Source organism: Lynx canadensis, chromosome B1 (genome assembly GCF_007474595.2).
Source record: "Lynx canadensis isolate LIC74 chromosome B1, mLynCan4.pri.v2, whole genome shotgun sequence".
Classification (NCBI taxonomy): Eukaryota; Metazoa; Chordata; class Mammalia; order Carnivora; family Felidae; genus Lynx; species Lynx canadensis.
Window position 1 is genome coordinate 71,964,660 of NC_044306.2, and position 23,453 is coordinate 71,988,112.

Genomic DNA, 23,453 nt, shown 5'->3' on the forward strand with positions numbered 1-23,453 from the left:
TAACGAAGATGATCCTAGAGAACATTGAGAGGTTTTTTTTTTCCCTAAAACTTAGATTATTATAAATTTCTTTCCAATTAATCTTATCACACAATGGATATGTGAGGACCTCACATGGTTGTGAAGAGTTGAGGCCATTACTGCGAGGAATAGGGCGAGTCGCTGAACTGAGGCAGCGGAATGCAGGGTGTCCAAATCATAGATGGAGCTGGTGGTTAGAAACCACACATATAATTAGGAAACTGGCTTGGGCACAGGTACCAGAAATCAAAGAGTAATAAATCAGAAAACACAAATGCCAGGAGAGCAGATGTGAAATCTTAGCCGCGGTAAGATTGGAAACAAAGCAACTTCCAACATACATGAAGACTTGTCTGTGTTTCTTCCGTGCACACAAGCCAACCTCAGACTATGACCAATCCAGGGCCTCATGTGGCAGCTGCCAAACCCCATTAGAAAGATGATAGGAAGCTTAGCTTGACTAAGGTAGGCAGTTTGCAAGTGAATATAAAGATAAATTTTGGCTGAATCCAGGCCAGTTCCGTTAGCAAAACAAATGAACTTTGTGAATTGTTCTGTTTTAATTTGACAATTTTTCAAGCAAAAACTGTATGAAATTGTTTGTTTTATGCAAAACTAATTCATTCCCCTTAATACAGCACTCGTACTCAAGCAACTGGAAGTCCTTATTTAGTGTTTTGTGAACGCAGTATACTCTCGATTTTTATGTTGATCTCCTTACTGTTATTAAAATCCAAATATGTTATAATTGTGCCTCCCCTGACACAAACAAATATTCTTGGACTTAAATCCCAAACAATTTCATTATCTTCAAAAAGCATAGATTCAATGAGAGCCAAATTACTAGGCAAGGCACATGCCTGTGAGAAGCAGAATAAATGTCACACTATTTTGTAAGGGATGAATTTATCTTCTCTCAAAAACACCGATGGATAATGACTGGAAACAGTTATGAGGCTTGTGCTTAGGAAATTAAACAATATTATCAGTGTACATGCAAATTAGGAGCACAATGGAGAGCAAGAATATTGCAGTATTGCTAAAATTATTGGACTTCCAAGACTTTATTATTTCCTTCACTTTGGCAGCTGTTTTATTATTTGTAAATATGGCAGTACCTCCTGATTATCAACTTAAATAAAATACATTCTCCTGTCACCCTGGGTTAAACCAGTGGAAATTAAGTAAACATATTATTGATATATTTTGAAGTAAGTGTACTTAGGAATATTGATTTCTGTGAACAATTAGGAGAGTGATTTACAGCCATGTTCCTTAGATATATGAGAAAACACCACATAATTCCAAGAAACATTGCTAATAGGATTCATTCTTATTGTTGCCATCTGAAAAATCGTCAGGTGGTTGGTTTCCTCCTCAGCTTATTGGTTTCATCTTCAATTTGTTCCCTTATTTCTTCATTTTACAAATATGTACTGAGCACCTACTCTGTGTCAGGATTTGAGGTGTTCTAGGCATTAAGTTTACCTCACTGAACAAAAGACAAAAACCCTGACTTGTTGCACTTATTCCCACTGGGGTGAAGATGAACAATAAATATATATAGTCATATCAGATGGTGCTAAGTGCTGTGGAGAGAAAGGAAGCAGAAAAAGGGCCCGAGGAAGCCAGAGTCAGGAAGAGTTGTTCTTAGGGTTGAGGATTGCAATAAAGTAAGATCTTCCTGAGAAGGTGGCAGTTGAGCAAAGATCTAAAGCAGTGGTTCTCGAACTTTTTGATCTCAAGGTCCCTTTGCATTCTTAGAAGTTACTGAAGAGTCCAATTTGTGTGAGTTGTATCAATATTTGTCATATTGAAAATTTAAACTAGAAAAATGTTATTTATTAATTCATTTGAAACAGTAATAATAAATTACTCTATGGCAACATTAGATAAAAGATTTTTATAAACAATAACTATTTTCAGAAACATAAAATTTAGGAAGAAGAGTAGTATTGTTTTAGAATATTGTAAATTTCTTCAGTGTCTGGCTTAATAGAAGCCAGCTAGATTCTCATTTTTTCATTTAATCTGTTGGTTCATGTTGCTTTGGTTGAAGACTGTGAAGAAAACCTTAGGTCAAACAGATATGTAGTTGGGAAAGACAGGCATATTTTAATAGCTTTTGTGGATATGTGACACTTTTCTTTGATAACACATCAGAGCTCAACAAGTGAAGTTTCTTACATGTTCATTATAATACGCATCTTGTGGTTGCCCCATGGGGAGTGGAATTAACTCTCTACTCAAAATCTGATTTGGATGTTGGGACCCATGATGCCACACTTGCATCAAGGGAGTATGAAAAAATTCATAGTCATATAATGAGACTTTCTGGGAAGTCCCTGGGGTCTCCCAAGAAGATCTTCTGTTGGCTTGAGAGAACAAGGGGAGGCAGCCACCTTTGCCTTGCAATGTGGTTATGAATTAAGACTTGGCTTAGAAATCCCAAGGGTTTGAACTTTCCCAGGTACCAAAGGAGAAAGTGCGTGGGCTTTCCTATCAGTTTATCTCTTATGGGATAGGAAGAGGCAAGGATGGCACTGGAAAGCTGACATTTGAAAGCAGTGATATATCAAAACATCTCAATGAAGTTTTTGTACTTAAATATATTAATATCTCTTGGTCTTGTACTTTCAATGGATCTTTCATCCATGAATGATTTTGAACGTTATTTCTTGGTCATTAGAAAAATTCTAGGGGCGCCTGGGTGGCTCAGTTAGTGAAGCATCAGAGTCTTGATTTCAGCTCAGGTCATGATCTCACAGTTCGTGGGATCAAGCCCCTCATTGGGCACCATGCTGACAGCACAGGGCCTACTTGGGATGCTGTCTCTTCCTCTTTCTCTGTCCCTTTCCCGCTCATGCTCTATCTCTCTCTCTCTCTCTCAAAATAAATAAGCATAAAAAAAAGAAAAAATTCTCTGAGTTGTGCAGATCTTCCAAATATTGATCCATTTTATTATATAATAATATTTCATTTTAATATCATTATTTATCAGAAAAGTCTTTAAAAATTGGGGAGTTGTCAAGCTCATCATAGCAGACACAAATTCTCCAAAATTCTAACTGTCACATTAAAACCTAGGCTCAAAATTTATATTATTATTTTCTATTAATTTTTTTTAATGTTTATTTATCTTTGAGAGAGACAGAAGGTGCATGGGGGAGGGGCCAAGAGAGAGGGAGTCACAGAATCTGAAGCAAGCTCCAAGCTGTCAGCACAGGGCCTGACATGGGGCTCAAACCCACAAGCTGTGAAACATGACCTGAGCCGAAGTTGGATGCTTAACTGAGCCACACAGGTGCCCCTTGAAATTTATCATTAACTACAAATCTTATCAGCTATTGAAGCAACAAGTCATTGTGTTCATTTCTGTGACAATGTCCATCAAATATCATAGTCTGAATAACCATAGTTTGCCAGTTTGCTAGCTTTCTTGAAATAACAATCACAGTGAAAATATCACATGATATGATATGTTTGTTTATTATGAAAATAATTTTGACTTCATGAACCCCCCAAAAAGATATCAGGGACCCCTAAGTGTCTATGACCACACTCTGAAAACTACTGATCTAAAGGAGATATAAGAATTAGCCTCAGTGATAAATGGTGGAAGAACATTCCAGCAGGAGGGAAAATCAAATGCAGAGGAAGATTCTAAGCCAACAGCATGCCTCATGTACGGATAGAGCACAATGGAGGTTGGTGTGGCAGGAAGCAGTATAAGCAATGACCAAGGATGGTAGGGCATGAATTGAGAAAGTTCAAAGTGGGTGGGTGACAGAGGTAGGGCCATGGAGTTTTACTTAGAGTATACTGGGGAGTATCTAGGAAGTTTTGAGCAAAAGAGTGATATGATTTGTTAGTTGCAGAAGTATTATTTTGATCATTGTGTGAAGAAAATAGGATATGTAGATATTGCAGTGAAATACATTAAAGTTGGAAGTGGAAAGACCAGTCAGAAAGCTATTGGAAAAATCCAGGTGAGATGGATTCTGTACATATTTTGAAGGTAAAGCAAATATTTACCGATGGATTTGGCTGTGTATTGTTAATACCTTATAAATGGAGGAAATGTGAAGAGTTTGACTTGGAATATGTTCAATTTGAAATACCTATTGAACATTCAAAGAAAAATACCATAAGACAACTGGATATGTTATTCAAGTTCAAAGTAAGGTCTGAGCTGGGGTGGGGACAGAGTGTGAGGGCATCCAAGGCTATCTGAAGAGATATTTTAAAATAATTTTTATTCACTTTGGTCTCAAGTAAAGATTTCTAGAAGACACTAGGAAAACAGTCTGCCCTAATATATTAATGATATAAATGACTGCCATTTATTGAACACCCAGTATATACCAGATTCTATGCCAATTCTTTACATACATTATTTAATTTCTCCTCACATAGCTTTAAAATCCCAACTCTAGGGGTGCCTGGTGGCTCAGTCAATTCAGTGTCTGACTTTGGCTGAGGTCATGATCTCGCAATCCGTGAGTTCAAGCCCCATGTGAGGCTCTGTGCTGACGGCTCAGAGCCTGCAGCTTGCTTTGGATTCTGTGTCTCCCTTTCTTCTGCTCCTCCCCCACTCACTCTCTCTCTCTCTCTCTCTCTCTCTCTAAAAAATAAAAATAAACATTAAAAAAATTAAATCCAATCCAATCCAATCCAATCCAATCCTGACTCTAAAATCCCCGCTACAGATGAGGAAACCAAGGTTCCAGAAACCCACATGGTTTCTCCAGGATCACACAAGTAACAAAAGACAAGATTTGAATTCAGATCAGACACATACTTAACTGTTTGTAAATATTCCAATCTACTCAATAGATATTGACATTTAATGTCTTTTTCCAGTTTTCTCAGGAATAAGCCATAGAAAAATTATTGGATCTGGGGAACAATTCTTCTCCTTAAATACCAACATGGCAAGAGTACCCTCCAAATGTAACAAGCTATTGTGATTACAGTGCTGTGTTTAATTCAACATTAAGTGACAACTGAATTAAAAATGAATATTAATTTCATCAAATAAGCATTAAAAGTAATGCTGACAATCTTGAGCCAGATTAACTCTGTTTTTATCCCCAGGGAGAATCTTGTGAACATTGAAATAAACTACAGTGACTTATACTATAAGATAACTCAGCAGCAAAAGGCAGTGAGTGTGTCTGAGTTACTTGGTAAGTGTTAATTTACTTGTTCTTCAATTTTTAAGACATTTTCTCTCAGGTTGTTTTTTTTTTTTTTTTTCCTTTTGTACTTAAGGTTTTAGCTTCTCAGCGGAGAAGTGATAGTGCTAGTCTTCGTCTGTCATTTAAATCTGACACTTTCTCTCTCCCTAGACACACATCCAGTAAGCCTCACACCGGGTTTCACCAAAAAAGGCTGACATTCATATTCGAACTCAGCATCTTGCTTTAATTTCAGACACCGGGCACTCCTCCCTGCCAAGCAACTGACTATTATAGAGTGTTTCAGCAATCCTGCTTCTGAGTAGATAAGCATCTCAGACATCCACACAGAACTCCACTCAGACTGGAGCGAAAAGAAGAGACTGAGTGAGTAGAATTTAATCTTTTTGTACTTCCAATTTATTATTTATTTATTTATCTATTATATAATTTATTGTCAAGTTAGCTAACATACAGTGTACATGGTGCACTCTTGGCTTCGGAAGTAGATTCCTGTGATTCACCACTCACTCAAAACACCAGTGCTCATCCCAACAAGTGCCTTCCTCAGTGCCCACCACCGATTGTCCTGCCCATCCCCCTGCCACGCCACTCTCTTCCATCCTTAGTTTGTTCTCTGTATTTAAAGTCTCTTATGGCTGGCTTCCCTGTTTGTAAGTGTATATTTTTTTCTTTCCCTTCCCCCATGATCTTCTGTGACATTTCTCAACTTTCACCTATGAGTGAAAACGTATATCTGTCTTTTGCTGACTGACTTATTTCACTTAGTGTAATACCCTCCAGTTCCGTCCACCTTGTTGCAAATAGCAAGATTTCATTCTTTTTCATTGCCAAGTAGTATTCCATTGTATATATGTACCACTTCTTCTTTATCCATTCATGAGGTGATGGACATTTGAGCTCCTTCCATAATTTGGCTATTGTTGATAGTGCTGCTATAAACATTGGGGTACATGTGCCGCCATGAATCAGCACTCAAGTAAAATTCAATCTTTAAGTTACAAGCATTGTCTGTTCATGTCCTTAACAAATTTAATTGCTGATTTTGTAGATCTTATTGCATATTTACAGGAAGTGATGTAGGAGACAGTAGAGAGTATCAATCAGGCAAAATAACAGCAATCACACATGGGCAGCTAAGACCCTAAATGGGGAGGAAATATACAAATTTCTCAAAGGTCTAGAGGCAACTTATATTTCACTACCAAACTGTACAAAAAATAGCATGATTCTAAGAATGGTCCAAGGCAATGAGAAAAAGATTATTAATGTAATCTATTTAAGAAGTCAGTGCTACAGGGGCACCTGAGTGGCTCAGTCAGTTAAGAGACTGACTTCAGCTCAGGTCATGATCTCGCAGTTCATGGGTTTGAGCCCCGCATAAGACTCTGTGCTGACAGCTCAGAGCCTGGAACCTGCTTCAGATTCTGTGTCTTCTTCTCCCTCTACTCCTCCCTCACTCATTATTATTATTAAAATAATAAACATAAACATAAACAATTTTAATAAACATTTTAAAAAATAATTTAAAAAAAAGAAGTCAATGCTACAGTAGTCAAATTCAGAGACAAAAAGTTGGATGGTGGTTGCCAGGGGCTGGGGGGAATGGGAGACTGGAGAGATTTTTAAATGGGTACAGGGTTTCAGTTGGGGGGATAAAAAAGTTCTGGAGACGGACGTTGGTGATGGCTGCACTACAGTGGGAATGTATGTAGTGCCACAGAACTGCATGCTTAAAATCTATTAATATGGCAAATTTTGTGTCACATTTTACTACAACTAAGCACAATCAATAAAGACAAATATAGATTTTAAAAATTTCTTAAAGAGAAGGCAATACTGTGTTAACATATTTTAGTTAGATGAAATATTACAAGTTCTTAAAAAGAAATAGTTTGGACGCTAGAATTCACAAATTGCTTCACAAATTGTTTCTGGAAAACATCATCATTCAATTAGTCACCTGAATGTTACATTTCTGTTCATTTAGCACATGGAAATGAATTTGTAATTGTCTAGGATGTTTTATTGATTTGCCTCAATTTATTATCTTCCAAAATCTTTGAGTTATATTTTTGGAAACAGATTTTATAATTGCTTTCTCTCTCTCTCTCTCTCTCTCTCTCTCTCTCTCAAGTCATCAGTTGGTTAATTCTTTCTCTGTAACTCTCACCTTTTTGAGATGATTTACATAAATATTATTTTAAGATGTCATTAATTTCTATTACTTTATTTATACCAATCTTAACATAATACAACTAATTCATTTTCATATAGTATCAACTATGGTTAATCTATTAGCTTCAAATAATTTAAATTCTAGTAATGTTTGATGTGCCTTTTATAAAAGACACATTATTTATTTGATTTCATTATTGGCTTTATTACATCAGATGTTGGTGGCCAACTGGACCTATTTTGTGGGGCCAGCATGATTACAATTATAGAAATTATTGAATATATATTCACCAATTTCTACTGGATGTGCATTTTGTTCTTGCTGAAGATACCTCAAATGACCCAGGGGTCTCCTCCACCTCAGCATCATCTGAAGAAGAGAAATCACATAGAAGAACACTAATGTTCACATAGGACAAAAGCTTTTGCTTTTCTCTTCATAATACCTACAAATTTCTTCATGACTAATTCACTGTTATGTAATTTTATCTTATATTTTGGGAATTCAATAAAAGCCACTATAGGTATCTATCTCTTTATACATCTTTATCTTTGTCTATACTTATGTGTATACACACACACACACACACACACACACATACACATACACATACATGCATACACATACAGGGAGAGAGAGAGAGAAAAAAGAGAGAGAGAGAGCAGGCAGGTACTATTTTTTTTTCAACATCGAATTCCAGCACCTACAACAGTAGAGATGGTGTAGTAGGCATTTCATAATTTTTTTTTAATGAATGAATGTATAATGTAAAAGGACATTCTATGTCCTTTATGTTCTTATGTCCTATCTAAAAATGCAAACTGGACCTGGTAAATGAACTGTATGTGAGGAGAAAAGATACTTTTTTATTCTGGAAATAATATGTGCAATCTGTGCTTTACAAAATTTCTGAAAATATTTATTTTCACTGAAATTCAACGTAATTTTATTTTACTTTGTCTGGAAAGTTATACTGTATAACTGTATAACTTTTGTAGGAGCAGGAATCTCTATGTATTTCCTATACAGGTGGATATTTAAATCTATTTAAAAATAAAGTTGGGGGGCGCCTGGGTGGCGCAGTCGGTTAAGCGTCCGACTTCAGCCAGGTCACGATCTCGCGGTCCGTGAGTTCGAGCCCCGCGTCAGGCTCTGGGCTGATGGCTCAGAGCCTGGAGCCTGTTTCCGATTCTGTGTCTCCCTCTCTCTCTGACCCTCTCCCGTTCATGCTCTGTCTCTCTCTGTCCCAAAAATAAATAAAAACGTGGAAAGAAAAAAAAAAAAATAAAAATAAAGTTGGGGCGCCTGGGTGGCGCAGTCGGTTGAGCGTCCGACTTCAGCCAGGTCACGATCTCGCGGTCCATGAGTTCGAGCCCCGCGTCAGGCTCTGGGCTGATGGCTCGGAGCCTGGAGCCTGTTTCCAATTCTGTGTCTCCCTCTCTCTCTGCCCCTCCCCCGTTCATGCTCTGTCTCTCTCTGTCCCAAAAATAAATAAAAACGTTGAAAAAAAAATTAAAAAAAAAATAAAGTTAAATTTATTTAACTTTATTGGTATATTGGTATATTGGGAGTACATAGTGTTTTGTCAGTTTCTCCACATATCTCCATGTGCTTATTTAATCAATCAACCTGCTTTCAGCCTCTCAGAATATTCAATCAATGGTGAATTATTCAGAAGTCTTGCCAAAAACATTTAAGAAATAATCAACAAGTCATAGAATTCTAACCCCAAACTCATTCTAGTGTTGCCAGGTCTCATTTCCTTTCCAGCCACATGAGAATAACATCTGAAAAGTTTTAAGGTGTTGTTTTCAAGTTTATTTATAAGCAAGTGCTTAGTGTTGTGGAGATAAGGCCAGTGCAATTAGGACTCAGTCGAATGAGGAATATGTTTATCTCATGACCTGGCCATCCCTATCATGACAAATACTTCAGAGAAATTCTCTCCCAGAGATGTGACAGGCTAGAAGCTGCTTCATCCTTATAGCTATCATTGGGGAGACCTACGGCAATGGTGTGGGTACATGCCATGCAAGACTAAGCAGCAGAGGGACCCTATGGATTAAATGTGATTCCCCTCAAATGCTGATATATTGATAAATTTAAAAAATAAAGTGTTAAGTAAAGAAAAGTTTAAAATATAAGACACTCCTGGGGTACCTGGGTGGCTCAGTTGGTTATACATCTGACTTGATTTTGGCTCTGGTTGTGATCTCAAGGTTTGTGAGATCCAACCCTACGTCGGGCTGCACACTGACAGCATGGCGATTCTGGGATTCTCTCTCTCCCTCCCTCTCTGCCTTCCCCCAGTGTCTCTCTCTTTCTCTCAAAATAAATAAACTTAACATACATATATATATATATATATATATATATATATACACACACATACATATACATGTAACATATATATTATAATTTATATAACATATATATAACATATATATATAAGACTCCAAAACTCTATAATGCAATAGTTTATGTAAATTGAATACACATGCACACAGAGCAAGTATGTTATGTCTTTAAGAGAACACATATTTAGGGGCGCCTGGGTGGCGCAGTCGGTTGAGCGTCCGACTTCAGCCAGGTCACGATCTCGCGGTCCGTGAGTTCGAGCCCCGCGTCAGGCTCTGGGCTGATGGCTCGGAGCCTGGAGCCTGTTTCCGATTCTGTGTCTCCCTCTCTCTCTGCCCCTCCCCCGTTCATGCTCTGTCTCTCTCTGTCCCAAAAATAAATAAACGTTGAAAAAAAAAAATTTAAGAGAACACATATTTAAAAAGTAAACAAAAATATCACATTAAATATTTACATAAAAACACATCAGAAAGATTGCCTGTAGTGGAAAGGAGAATGAGAAGTGGAGAAACATATAAGGTAATAAAGAAACAAGAAATAAAATAAGAAATAAGAAATAAATAAGGTAAATAAACCAATAAACAGAAAATATAAGACTGATGATACTGCAGAGTGAAAAGTAACTCATTTCTCTGCCCTGTGGACCAAAATCTAGCATAAAATATTTGGCTGCAAAGCCATGAGTTTTTTTTTTGTTTATTTTTGGTTTTGTTTTTGTTTTGTGACCGTTGTGAAAAATCATTTGTTGTGCTAATATTAGTGTGGCTGAATCTCAGGCTTACTGCAGGACAGCTTCTTACTTCTTGTATTGCAATTCTTTTCTCCTCTACTTATTCAAATTTGTTAAGTGAAACCAAGGAGATACTATTCTTACTCTTTTTTCAACACATTGAAAAAATATTTAACTGATTTGAATCCATCAGGAAAAACTCCACAAACATTATCCTATGCCTAACATAAAATGAGAAAGTCACAAAATATAATTGAGATAACTCCTATGTTTTGGACTTGAGGAATCCTGAATTACAACAAATTTTAAGTATTTCACATGACCTTCACTAACTTATCTTCCGATATTCCTATGCTTTAAACATTACAAATATATACTGTTTAAAAGAAATTACATAAGGATTGTTGTAATAAAAGAAGCAACTGATTAAGAACAGAACTTGTCAGAATGTAAGCCTCACTTCCTGTAATTGAGACTTAAGCTCCGAGACCCTAGACCATAGAGTCAGTAAAGAGAATTGAGCAACACAAGCAGTATAAGGGGTAGCTTTTGGACCCCTAAATCAATAGGTCAGAATTACTTTGGGAAAACAATAGGTATTATGGATTTCATGAGATTTTGATGCCTAAGGGTTGTCATCTTACCCTTGGTTAAAAGTAGCAAAAGCTCTAAAACAGATTAAGCAGAGACCAATCTCATCCATAGACTTTGCCTGATATAGCTTTGACCTCTGGAAAAATGGCAAAATTGATTGAAATAAAGAAGATGAATGAAAGGGGAAATGATAGAAAAGAGGAGGCTGCTGTGTCTGTTAATCACTTTTGTAAAAGTTAAATTACTGATGAGGAAAGAGAAAGGAAAATGAAACACAAACAAGGTAAAATCGAGACTGATATATGAAACAAACATGCAAACAAAATGGGCCTCATTTCTGCTCAAAGTTCTTTTGGGAACTTGGAAACATAGTGTACTATGGAGGCTATTTTGTTTTAATGTTCATTTAGTTTTGAGAGAGAAAGAGAGAGCAAGTGAAGGGAGGGGCAGACAGAGGGGGACAGAGGATCTGATGGACTCCGCACTGACAGCAGAGTCAATGTGGGACTTGAAATCCCAAAACGTGAGACCATGACCTGAGCCAAAGTGGGACGCTTAAGTGACTGAGCCACCCAGGTGCCCCATGAGGCTACTTATTTAGGACTTTATTACAAATGTACCATCTCAGTATTATACAGTAACAGGCCAGAGGACAGTTGGACCACTTGGCTGAAAAGTACCATCAATTGCAAATGAATCCTTGCTTTCTTCATTTCTTTGCTTAAATGATCAAGAGACAAATAATGGAATGGTAAACATCGTGGAATGGAGGAGACTATTCAGGATGAATATTAATTTTGGTTGGTTGCCATGTTCAGCATCCAAACAAAAATCAGAGAATTTTAAATACACAATCCCAAATGTTTTAAATGTAAATATAATTAAACATACAATTGCAGAATTTTAAATGTTACCTCTTTGGGAATTGATGAAGATGGAAATACAGAGTCTGTGCACCTACAGAAAAATGGAATAGTTCTGAAGCATTTGAAATATTGTGGGTGCAAAGAACTCTAGGCTTGTGACATGATAACCAGCAAACCCTCCAGTGATACAACCCTGAGGCCAATAATAGTGGATATCAATAAATGTTTGGGCCCTTTACATAGCCCTCCTATTGAAAGGGGACAAGGTCACATAGGAACTTGAAGCTATGTAAGGCAATATCCAGAAGTTGAAAGAACAACTTGGAGGTTGCATTGGTGCTGCAGTGGATGACATAAGCATTAATAAGAAATTGCACATTGGAGAGCAAAAAAGAAAAACAAAAACATTTTGTTGTGGCATTGCCTATACCTGATAGGAATGGAATGCACTTACCATAAAATAGAGGGCTTTGCCATTAATGGCTTGTAGCTTAAGTAAGTCAATTTAACCTTTTGCTCCATTTTGTCATAAGTGAGAACCTTTAGAATTACCCAATTTTCATCCACAGTCAATATTTTAACTTTAAAAAAAGCACAGATAATTTTGAAAATATTGTCAAATAGATGTGTGAAGATTATCGTCTCCCTGACAGAAGCCTAATATTGCATCTCAGCATAAAATAGTGGAAGTTTAGGGTTGCAAGTCACTGAATGCAGCAACTACAGATGATCCTCATAGGAGTCAATCATTGATCTGTTACCAGGCTTTAGTGGAGATAGAACCACATCAAATAATTCTAAGCCCCAATTTAGCTGCAACGTCAGAGACGCCATCCAGTAAAGACAGAACAATTCGGAAGGACTGTATGATAAAATGGAAATGGTCTTTACAGAAGCATGTTCAATGGCAGCTCTGAAGGAAGGGAAGGGTGGGAATATATTGCATCCAAGAACAGGTTGTAGTTGTGCATTTAGGGCCATGACAAAATCCCCAAAATGGAGCGCTCCTATTACTGAATGGCCCAAAAATCATCATTTCCTCTCTGTTTAAGCAAAACAAGCTTCTTGGTGTACTGATGGAAAATTCTTCACTGAAAGATGTAAGTCAGTTTAGAAATGAGCCCTCATTCACCCTGTGAATAAATCTTTGGTTGAAGAAGGCACAGTAAGTCCACACAATGGACATAATAGAAGACATTATACTTGGGGATACTGAAGCATGGGACTCCCACCACCAGAATAACATTTGGATATTCATAGACAACTGGAATTTGTCAATAGCCTTGCTGTGTGTCCAATCAAATGAGCCTTCAGTTAGGACAATTAGGAGTATCTCTCTATGGAGAATGAAATTTTAGAAATCTCTGTAAGAATTCTGAAGAAAAATCTAAATGGGTCATGTAGATGTCTATCTGGGAAAAGCCTAGTGGCTGATTCAAAAGGAATTTGGAATGCAAAGTCTGAGGCTTGTTCTGGCCCCTGAAGCTGGCTACTTGGTATATGAAATATAAGAATGCAGAGATGTTTAAACTATTCAATGATGGGTATAAAAGTGACATTCTTTTCTCCTGTATAAAACACTTCCCAGAATGCCAAGAGGAAAAGATTACAAGGCTTTGGGTAAGATTCTCAAGGACAATAGCTAGCAGATAGGTTAGGGGAACTCTTACCAGTGACCCCATGTGACTTCAAATAGGTTCTGACTGGAATAGGCATGATTACTACTTTGGGCTTTATTACCCTTTGACTGAAGTCAATCCCCTCAAAGATTTGGAACAACAGATTGTGTTTCTATTTGATTCTACCAACTGCATTTCACAGATCAAGGAGACATGTCATTGCTGCTAATGTAGCAAAATGAGCTAAGAAGCTTAACATCATATGGACTTAATATATCTCCTACCATCATCAAACTGGAATCAAAAACCTTTATTAAAAATGGAAAGAGTGTGATAGAGGTATGAAAGGCTGATCCGACTCATGGGTAAATTCAGATTTTATCTGAATATAAGGGATAGCGGAGGAGCACCTTTGCAAAGCATTCTTTGTAAAGTATATGGGGATGAGAATGAATGTTGGAGGATGATGCAAGCACATACTATCTGACTTTCTCACCTCAAAAATATCTTTCTTATTCTACTGTGTCTAGCTGTACCAGGTCGAGGACTGCACTTGTATGTTCTGGAAGAGGGAAGAGCCACCATGCAAATAATCAATGCCATAATACCAATTTCTCTGAAAGTATAAATATTTCTAAGGGGAAAAATAGACTGAATGAAGATTCCACACTATGTGGCTCACCTGGGAGTAACTGGAAGTCCTGGCCCACTGCCTGTGTAGTGATAGTCCTCTAATCTTTCCCTTTCTAACAGCACACTTTATTGGGAATGGACAAAAGGAACACTAAGATTTCTGCTACTTGCCTGTGAGGGGTTGATGGCATGGCTGCATATGAAACTATAGCCTAGAGAGATCAAGTCTCCAGGTGAAAAACAGATAGGCAGAAGCTGTGGAATATGGAAAAGGAGCACATAAATGACAAATAACCTTGGGAAAGAATACTGTCATTCTGTTCCATAGAGAGGGGCTCAGAACAAGAGACCTAGTACTCTTAATTCTTTCAGGTATGGTCATGGGTCATGATTCATGCTGATGTGCTTTTCCTCTGAGACAGAAAAATGACCTGAAGCCAAACTATAAAGTTGACCCAATAAAGCTATTTGAGGTATTTGAAGAAAAGATATTAACTGGCAGCCCTTGGTAAACTGCCTGCAAAATGAGCAAGTAGGAATCATCTTTTGGGTTTTGCTTTTCAAGCCATGTTTATCATATTCATACAGAGAAGACTCAGGCTAGAGGAATACATTTGTGGAAACCCTGTACAGTTTAAAATATGACATGTTTCTGGTAAGAGCACATATATATATATCAGTGCTATTTCCTCTCCAAAATGCCATGAATCAACAAAGAACCTTCCCCATGGTACATCCAATTGCTCAGGAGGTAGATGTCAGATTGTTGGAGAGGAAAATGGTCAGAGCTTCAAAGTGATACCTGAAAACCTATGTTGTTGGAAATTTGCTTCTAGAATTTTGCTCCTCTTATCCCAGATGGAACCTGAAGTTTAGTGAGCAGTGGCCTCTGGTAACTGTTTTTGTAGCAGGGGATGCATTTTTATATAGAAAGAAATCTTTTGGGGACGGTTTGATAAATAACATGATAATATTAACTGAGATATGGTACGGAAAGACGATTTTTCATCTCTCCACTGCAGTTGTACGTTACAATAAAAGATTTAGAGTTTTAATTATGGATTGAAAGGTAAATGAAACTTGAGTAGACAATGATCCCAGGATGAGGCTGTATTTTCAGAAGTTAAGCCAAAATCCCCCCCTGATGTCATACTCATGGAGATTGAGTATTAAATGAATTTAAAATTTTCATGTTACCAAAACACAGTGTACCATTCAATTAAATATGAACTCTGTCAGTGACCATTTGGAGGTCCTCAATAAATTAGCACATCTCTCTAAGGCACTGGCAAAATTTCTGTCTCTGTTAAAAGTAAATTAAAATCTCCTTCAAGCTAGCCCCTTTAACTTCCTGAGCCTAAAGGGAGCTTTCCTACAACAAAATCCACTAAATCATTCTTGTTTTAAGAGACAGAGAGAAAAGAAAACTAATACATGATTATATGTACATATATATATTAATAATATGGTATATATACATCTATACTAATACACGGTTAAGTTTCAGAAAGTTTATTGAAAAAAAAGTTCAGAAAAGGTGAAGAGAAATAACTATTCACAGTTTTGGAGATATCTAAACAGAGTTGAATCCTGCAGATCAGATTGGTAGAACTTGGATAAACAGAGAGAAGGCAAGGTCTTCAGCATAGAAGCTTGAAACAAAACCTTACAGCTGCAGATTTGTACAGTGTGTTTGCAAAACATCAAGGAGATTAGTTTAGAGAGAGTGGAAAGGACATCAAGTTGAACTAGAAATCCTTTTGAATAAAGGAAGTGATTAGATTATAGGAATCCTTAAATTCTTCTCTAAGGTAATTGATCTTTGCCCTGCAGCAAATTGAGGAAGAGACACTATCGTTTCTTGAACGGAGTGGTTAGATTGTGGTTGCAGATCAAAAGGAAAAATAGGCTGTATGATACCAACAGAATATGGGAATCTCCATGCAATGCCAATAGTAATGTTGACAGATTCTATCCAAGTAGTAGGCAGATTAAATTTACACATTAATTAGGACCCAGAAATTTTACTATTGAAAACATAAATACATATTACATATAATATATATTTAATATTATGCAGTATGTTATGTATTCATATTATGTATATATCGTATCACATATATCATATATAAAAATCTCAAAAAATATATAAGTATTTCTTCCAAAAGTGTGTGTGTATATCTATCTCTCTCTCTCTATATATATATACATACATACATACAAGTGTGTGTCTGTTCATGTGTATAATCTCCCAAGGGAAGAATTCACACATAAAAACATGAAGAGAAATATACATACATTACAACGTTGGGAGTTGGGGATATTTTGGTAGTCTATTAGTAAAGAAATGTTATTTTGTGGACACTTCTGTTGGTGACCCCCAATAGATCATGCCTCACAGTGGAATAACAAATAAAGATTTCATATTTCAGTGTCATGACGATATTTGTTTTCAGTCAAGTTTGGCCACATAAATAATTTATGCCTGGAGAATGGTACTTTTCCATTATGGAAATATTATTTGATGTTAGTGATGTTAAAGTGTTGATACTTTTGTTGTTATTTAGCTTAACTTGTGCTTTAATAAGGAGCAACATTTTAGAAATGATTTTTAACAATTTGATGATTTTTGAGTGATTAAAATAATGCAGTAGATAGTAATTGAAAAATCTATTTGAATTCAGTCATTAAAATGTAGACAAAGATATACAATCCCATATAAATAATGTGTAATTCCCAAATTACTGAGTGAGAACCAGGAGAAAGATTTGTTTTCTTTTCACTTAAAGTAGTTGCTGCCTATGGCAAACATCTGAAAAAAATTACCAGGGGAAAAAAGAAAAGTAAATGGGCAAAACCAGGTCATGACATTTAAAAATTTTGAGAAAAATATTGGGTAATTAAATTTCCGAAATAACTTAATAGATGCTTTAGTTCTAGAATGAAGGTCAGAATAATTTTTCTTCTTTTGACACAAAGAAAAGGTTGAAGACAATAAAATATTTTATATATACAAAATACTGATTGAAGTGCTAATTATTTAGCAAAATTGTTGGGATCTCATATTTTTGAAAGTTTTAGAAACTTGTTAAGACTTTGCCTTTTTGTTAAATATAGGTTTACGATGCAATACAAATTTTATCTAATTTAAAATTCCTTTAAAAACGAAAGGGAAAATATAGCAACAAAAGTTGAGTAAACCTTTGAATCAGCACCATTGCAAGAGCTAAGCAGTGAGCGTTGTGAGATCTTCCTTGAGCTTCAAGGATGAATTTTAACACTGAAAGCCAGCACCTTGACAGCAGTGAGCTCAGGACCTGCCTGGCATTTCTCTTATTTCAAGCCCACAGATCGAGACATGTTGGCATCTTTTTCCACTTTTTTCTCTTACAACCGTATGAAAAAGCAAAATGTGTATATTATTAGGGAGTTACAGAAACAAGTAAACAAATAAGGCTGTTACTGGTTTTGGTTCTGTTTAAGGAAAAATAAAAAGTCAAGGAATATCCAGTTAAAGTTTCAAGATTTTAAAAACCAAATTTTTATATCTAAGTGTGAGTCAGTTTTCTTTAGGTACATATAATTACTGTTTTAAATCTGGCTAATATCATCTTCTAAATTCTCTAAGATACATGTACTCACATATACACACAGTCACACACACTTGTGCCAGTGGGGAGAGTGGAAGGTATATATGGGGAAATCTAGGTTAATTTAAATGAATAAAATGGATTATAAAATACTTATGCTCTAATAATAGCATTTTACTGCAGTAGTCAAATTGAGTATATATATTGGAGCTATATGAAAATAAATCCATCATATATATCTTTTGCTAATCAAGTCTTCTTTTGATGGCACCATTTAGAAGAAAATATGCATATACCCTTGAATGAATGATGAGATCTGTTCATATATGTCAACAATATTTTATCTGATAGCAAGGATAATTGCTAACAATTTAAAATTTTTCCCTTAAAATAATAATAAATTGTCATCCTCCCTACTCCCCCAGCCCCTCCCCCCGCCCTCCACTGAGATTAAAAGGAAATAGACAATTCCTCCAGGTGGTCAACAGAGAATTGGTGACACCAGAAGTTGGCAAAGAGACAAGATGGCAGAGATTCTGAGTGGTCTTTTGACTAATGCTGGATTGCTGTGATTGAGTATAATCAGTGAAATTCAGACACCTGAGAATAATAATGAACTTTAATGTTACATTTTTTTCTGGTTGTTTTTTTTTGTTTTGTTTTGTTTTTGCAACTATTCCCATCTGATCTCTTCCCTCATATCTTCAGTGAAGCTTTGTTCAAACTGCAGCTTGGTACTAACCATCCATGTGCATGTGTATGTGAAGAGAAGGCTGTTTCAATAAATAACTCCACAGTCAGCACAAAGAACAAACTGCTAAGTGGAAAACACAGATGCTTTAGAAACTGCGCAAATATCATTCTTCCTCCCCAGTAGATTCTCTAGTATTTGGAAGGACGTCATTTATTTTTAAAGTTTATTCATTTTGAGAGAGGGAGGTGGGGGGAGGGGCAGAGAGAGAGGGGAGAGAGAGAATCCCAAGCAGAGTCCAACGTGGGGCTCGATCCCATGAATGAGAGATCATGACCTGAACCCAAACCAAGAGTCAGATGTTTAACCGACTGAGCCACCCAGGCGCCCCTGGAAGAAGGACATCGACAATCCTGAATTCTTGCCGTCTGGCAAAGCTCTAGCCTGGCTGCCGGGGATTTGAGTGGATGGAGATGCAGTCTTGGACATGCATTGTTTCATAGTCTATTTGATAAGAGAACAAGCCATCAAAATTTTATCAGACAGAAGAATGGCAGTGGATTATGCCCAGGTACAATGGAAGCACAGACCTAAACTAGGATGGGAAACCAGGGTCTCCTGTATTTCTGGCAGACCTTGTTAGAAGACTTGAGAAAGAAAGTCAGTAAAAGTTCTTTTAGTCAACAACTGCTACAAATAAAATGAAGTTGCTAGTCGATAAAGGTGAGGAGCATGAGAGTGAGGTTGGCCACGTTCAGAGGGTTCCCTCCACATCCAAGGAGTCCGCACTCTTAGAAAATGCCTTAATGGAAAGGTACAGTAAATGACTTTCTATCCTTACTCTTATGGCCCATCAAAGCATACTATTGGAATTAAACAGTCCCACAACCTGAAAACTTGAGGCAAATCTGGTTTTCAGGCAGAGCATAAGCCTTTCATACTTAGAAGGCCTGATTGCTATCACGACATCTCTCCTACTACATATATGATCCTCTTGTTCTATCCTTATGATTGTTGCTTTGTGACCTACACTGAGTTTTATCACATGTTCTTTCTCTGGACCTGCTTTTGTCACCTGCCTGTGCCCCAGCCCTCCAAATCCTGCCTTTCAGTATTAGTCATAAGGTATAGGGCTAAAACCACCTGTCATATCTCCCCCACACTCCTTGCACACTTGTCCAACTAGAACTTTATCACCTGACAGATAATAATCTAATGTTAAAACTCTCATCAGAAGCTCACCCCTTGCCAACTGCTTTGCTTGCCTATAATATGTTAGGCATCAGAACATTCTGCTTAGAAGCGAAGATTCTGGCACCTAGTTGCCATGTATAATTATTAGCTCTCCCACTCACTCTCTGTTTGACTTTTGGCAGATTACCCAAACTTTATGTGCTCCATTTCCTTTTAAGTAAAATGGAGGTGGAGCTGTGTGAAGAAGAGGCAAGAACAACCCCGGATCGGTAAAACCGAGGGCCACTGCGTCCCCGCAACCAGCACCTACATCCCCCTGTCGCGACCACCATACCTAAGAGAATCGTTGAAGGGGATGCTAGCAGAAGGAAAGCCAAGGTGAAGGATGAGCCACAGAAAAGGTCTGCAGGCTCTCTGTGCCTCCAAAGCCAGAGCCCAACCCTCAAAAGACCCCTGTGAAGAAAGGAGAGAAGGTACCCAAAGAGGAAAAGGGAAAAGCAAATACTGGTGAGGATAGGAACAACCCTGCGGAAAACAGAGATGCCCAAACATACCAGGCACAGGGAGGTGAGGGTCCTGGAGACGCCAAGTGACGTGTGTGCATTTTTGACAACTGTTTACTCCTGGTGAAATACTATTTTTCACCAAGTTTTATAAAAATGCAGGATTTTCTTTTTCCTTCTTCCTTCCTTCCTTCCTTCCTTCCTTCCTTCCTTCCTTCCTTCCTTCCTTCCTTCCTTTCTCTCTCTCTTTTTTTTTTTTTTTTTTTGAACTATACTGGTAGTCTACAGAAAGCTTCATTTTGTTGGGGGAAAGGGCCCATGTCACTAATAGAATATTTCCGAAGCTGGATTGATACAGGGGTGAAACGCCTTTGCCTTATAGTTTTGAGAAACTTCCTCTTGGTTCCCAGGAATGGGGGATTCCTTGATGTTGACACACATTAGACACCTTGGCACAAACACTGGTGGTGTGGAAAAACTGAAATTCATTTTGTTACAGCAAATACTTGGTGCCCAGGAAGGGACAAGAAGCACACACTCAGGAAATCAGAAAAGACTGTTTATTTCGCACCGCTGCTGGCCGGCAGAGTTACCTTCAAAGGCCTAGCCTCTGGCTCGGGTTTTACAGATCTGTTATTATATTTGCTTCCGGGTTGGGCAGGACTAGTATAATCAAGCTTCCGGTTCCTGGCTGCTGGCTGATGTAAGAGGCAAGCAAGATGGCAGAAGCCAAAAGCATGCAAGGGGAGTGTCCAGCCTCAGACATCTGGCTGGTCCTTTTTACTTGCGTTTACCAGCTTTCCTCCTCAATTTTTTATGACTTCTTTTCCCTTTCTGCCTTCACCATAGACTTGACTCCCTTAAACCCAAAGACCTGTTGGGACCTGAGCCCAGGAAGTGGTCCCCAGCACACCAGGCAATCTGGACTTTGCAGTGTCACCACGGAGATGGCATCTCTTAAAACCATTTCTTTTTTAGCTTGTGGATCTTGGTAATTCTGCCATTTTCATTTCACTTCCTGAAAGTCAGGACCCACTTGTGAAAAGTGGTTAAACAACATGTTACATGTGAAATGTCAACCTTCACTTTGATGTTCAGAACATCAAATGAAGACTTCAGTGGGTTACATAGAGGCTTTCTGATTTTGGTAGTCCATTGAAGAAGGGAATTTGAAAGTTGTTGTGTACTGTTTGTGTGTGTGTGTGTGTGTGTGTGTGTGTGTGTGTGTAAGCTTATTTATTTTGAGACAGACAGAGAGAATGTAAGTGAGAGAGTTGCAGAGAAAGAATCTCAAGCAGGCTCCATGCTGTCAGCATAGAGCCCATGTGGGGCTCGAACTCAAGAAACTGTGAGATCATAACCTGAGCCGAAATCAAGAATCAGATGCTTAACCGACTAAGCCACATAGGCAACCCAAAAGTTGTTGTATACTGTTAGCGGTTGTCTCCCTATGTCCTGCCTGAAATACCATGATTGTTTATGAAAAGTATCTTTAATAAAGCTGGATACAGTTTGAACGTATAAAATAAAATAAAATAAAATTAAATTAAATTAAATTAAATTAAATTAAATTAAATTAAAGTTAAAATAAAAATAAAATAAAATAAAATAAAATAAAAGGAGGTAATAATAAGAGTATTTACCAATGGGTTGCTCTAAGGATTAAACACATGAAAATGTTCAAAACGGTGTTGGGCACATGAGGTACCCAGTGACTGTAGTATTGCTCCCCAAATGCCATTGGTAGTGTAGATTTTTTTGTGAGTTTGAGGGGCTTGCAGGGATTCTGATCACCTCTTTGTTCAACTTTTTCATGCCAAGTTCAAATAACTGTTACAGTGCAGTACAACATTTAAAGAAACGTATGCTGAAAGAATTTTGTAACTTTTATTACAGTTTTAACGCTATTTTTAAAAGAACTTTTAAAAGGGATTTACATGTTAACAAATGCCATGAGCTATATATAAACAGTTTTAAATCCCCAAAAGTTTATAAATCAGGAACACCTTTTTAGCACGAAAGAGGAGAGCATGAGCTCCGTATGATAGGCACATTTTCTCCCACTGAAATCTGAAGAACTCCTACCTTTCAGGGGATTTTATTGAGCACAAGTGAAGTAAAAATTGCTCATGTGTCCACAGGTGTGCAAAACTGCTAGTAGTTATCTTTTGCATTATTCATTTTCAGTTAGTACTTTAATAATACTCCTGTCAGGTGTTAAAAATAGGCTCCGTTGACAGGGAAAGAGCAGCATTTAACAAGAATACAAATGAAGAGGAGAAATGGAATGTGGGTGGTAACTGAATGATAAACTAGATTTTTATAGTCTTTGTCAAAAGATAATAGGTGCTGCTTAGTACTTTATAATTGCTTCTTTCGCAAAACTTGCAAAAGAATTGTCAAGTGGAAATGCAAGGTTCCTTATAATCTTTATAATATTTTAACATTAAGTTGCTAATGTTAGCAACTTATGAAAAGGTCCAATTTCTCTTTCCTTAAATATTTTTCTAAGAATCTCTCAGATAGAACTCATTTTGCTTCATTACTCTTCTTATCACCATTTCTATTATGTTGTAGTACACAGAGTGTTTAAGTTTAAAAGAAAAGGCTCTATTCAAAACTGCATATTATAAATTAAAATAGGAAGTATAAGCATACATATACTTTTTTCTTTATCACATGACTACTTTCACTTTCAACTACTCGGCTACTTTTCTTGTTTTGTTCTTATATTTTTACATTTTTTATATTATTTATTTAGTTTGAGAGAGGGAGAGCAGGGACAGGGCAGAGAGAGAAGGAGAGAGAGAATCCCAAGTAGGTTCCCCACTTTTAGTTTCCCCCCTACGTGGGGCTCAGACTCACCAACCATGAAATCGTATTCTTAGCCAAAATCAAGAGTCAGATGCTTAAATGACTGAGCCATCCAGGAGCCCCCTGTTTTGTTTTTATAAATAACAAGGTACGATTCAACGTGCTGGCAAGGAAGAAACAAAACAATCAAATATTTCATATGACTATTCACTTTTTATAGAAGATGCAGTCAGTATCCTGTGTAGCTAGACCTGAACTGTCTGATAATTGCCATCAGCTTTGAGTGACCATCGAGCATTTGAAAAGTGGCTGGTGTTTTTTATTTGTTTGTTTTAAAATTTTTTTTAATGTTTATTTGGTGGGGGGGAGGGGGTAGCAGAAAGAGAAGGAGACAAACATCGGGAGCAGGGTCCAGGCTCTGAGCAGTCAGCACAGAGCCCGAAGTGGGACTCAACTCACA

The 23,453-nt window shown here is 37.2% G+C and overlaps 2 protein-coding genes across 2 annotated transcripts in view; both read left to right on the plus strand.

Annotated features, from left to right (window-relative positions):
* The window catches only part of ASIC5 (acid sensing ion channel subunit family member 5), a 29,134-nt gene extending 21,331 nt beyond the window's left edge, over positions 1-7,803 (plus strand). Inside the window, 2 exon segments of the mRNA XM_030314473.1 lie at positions 5,119-5,210; positions 7,616-7,803. Of these exon segments, the coding sequence (XP_030170333.1) occupies positions 5,119-5,210; positions 7,616-7,803 (280 nt within the window).
* Positions 7,804-19,183: 11,380 nt separating this feature from the next.
* LOC115512986 (non-histone chromosomal protein HMG-17-like) lies at positions 19,184-20,269 on the plus strand. Its single transcript, XM_030314474.1, is given in 4 exon segments — positions 19,184-19,296; positions 19,859-19,925; positions 19,980-20,079; positions 20,082-20,269. Coding segments are annotated over 4 exon segments (468 nt in total).
* The last annotated feature ends 3,184 nt before the right edge of the window (positions 20,270-23,453 follow it).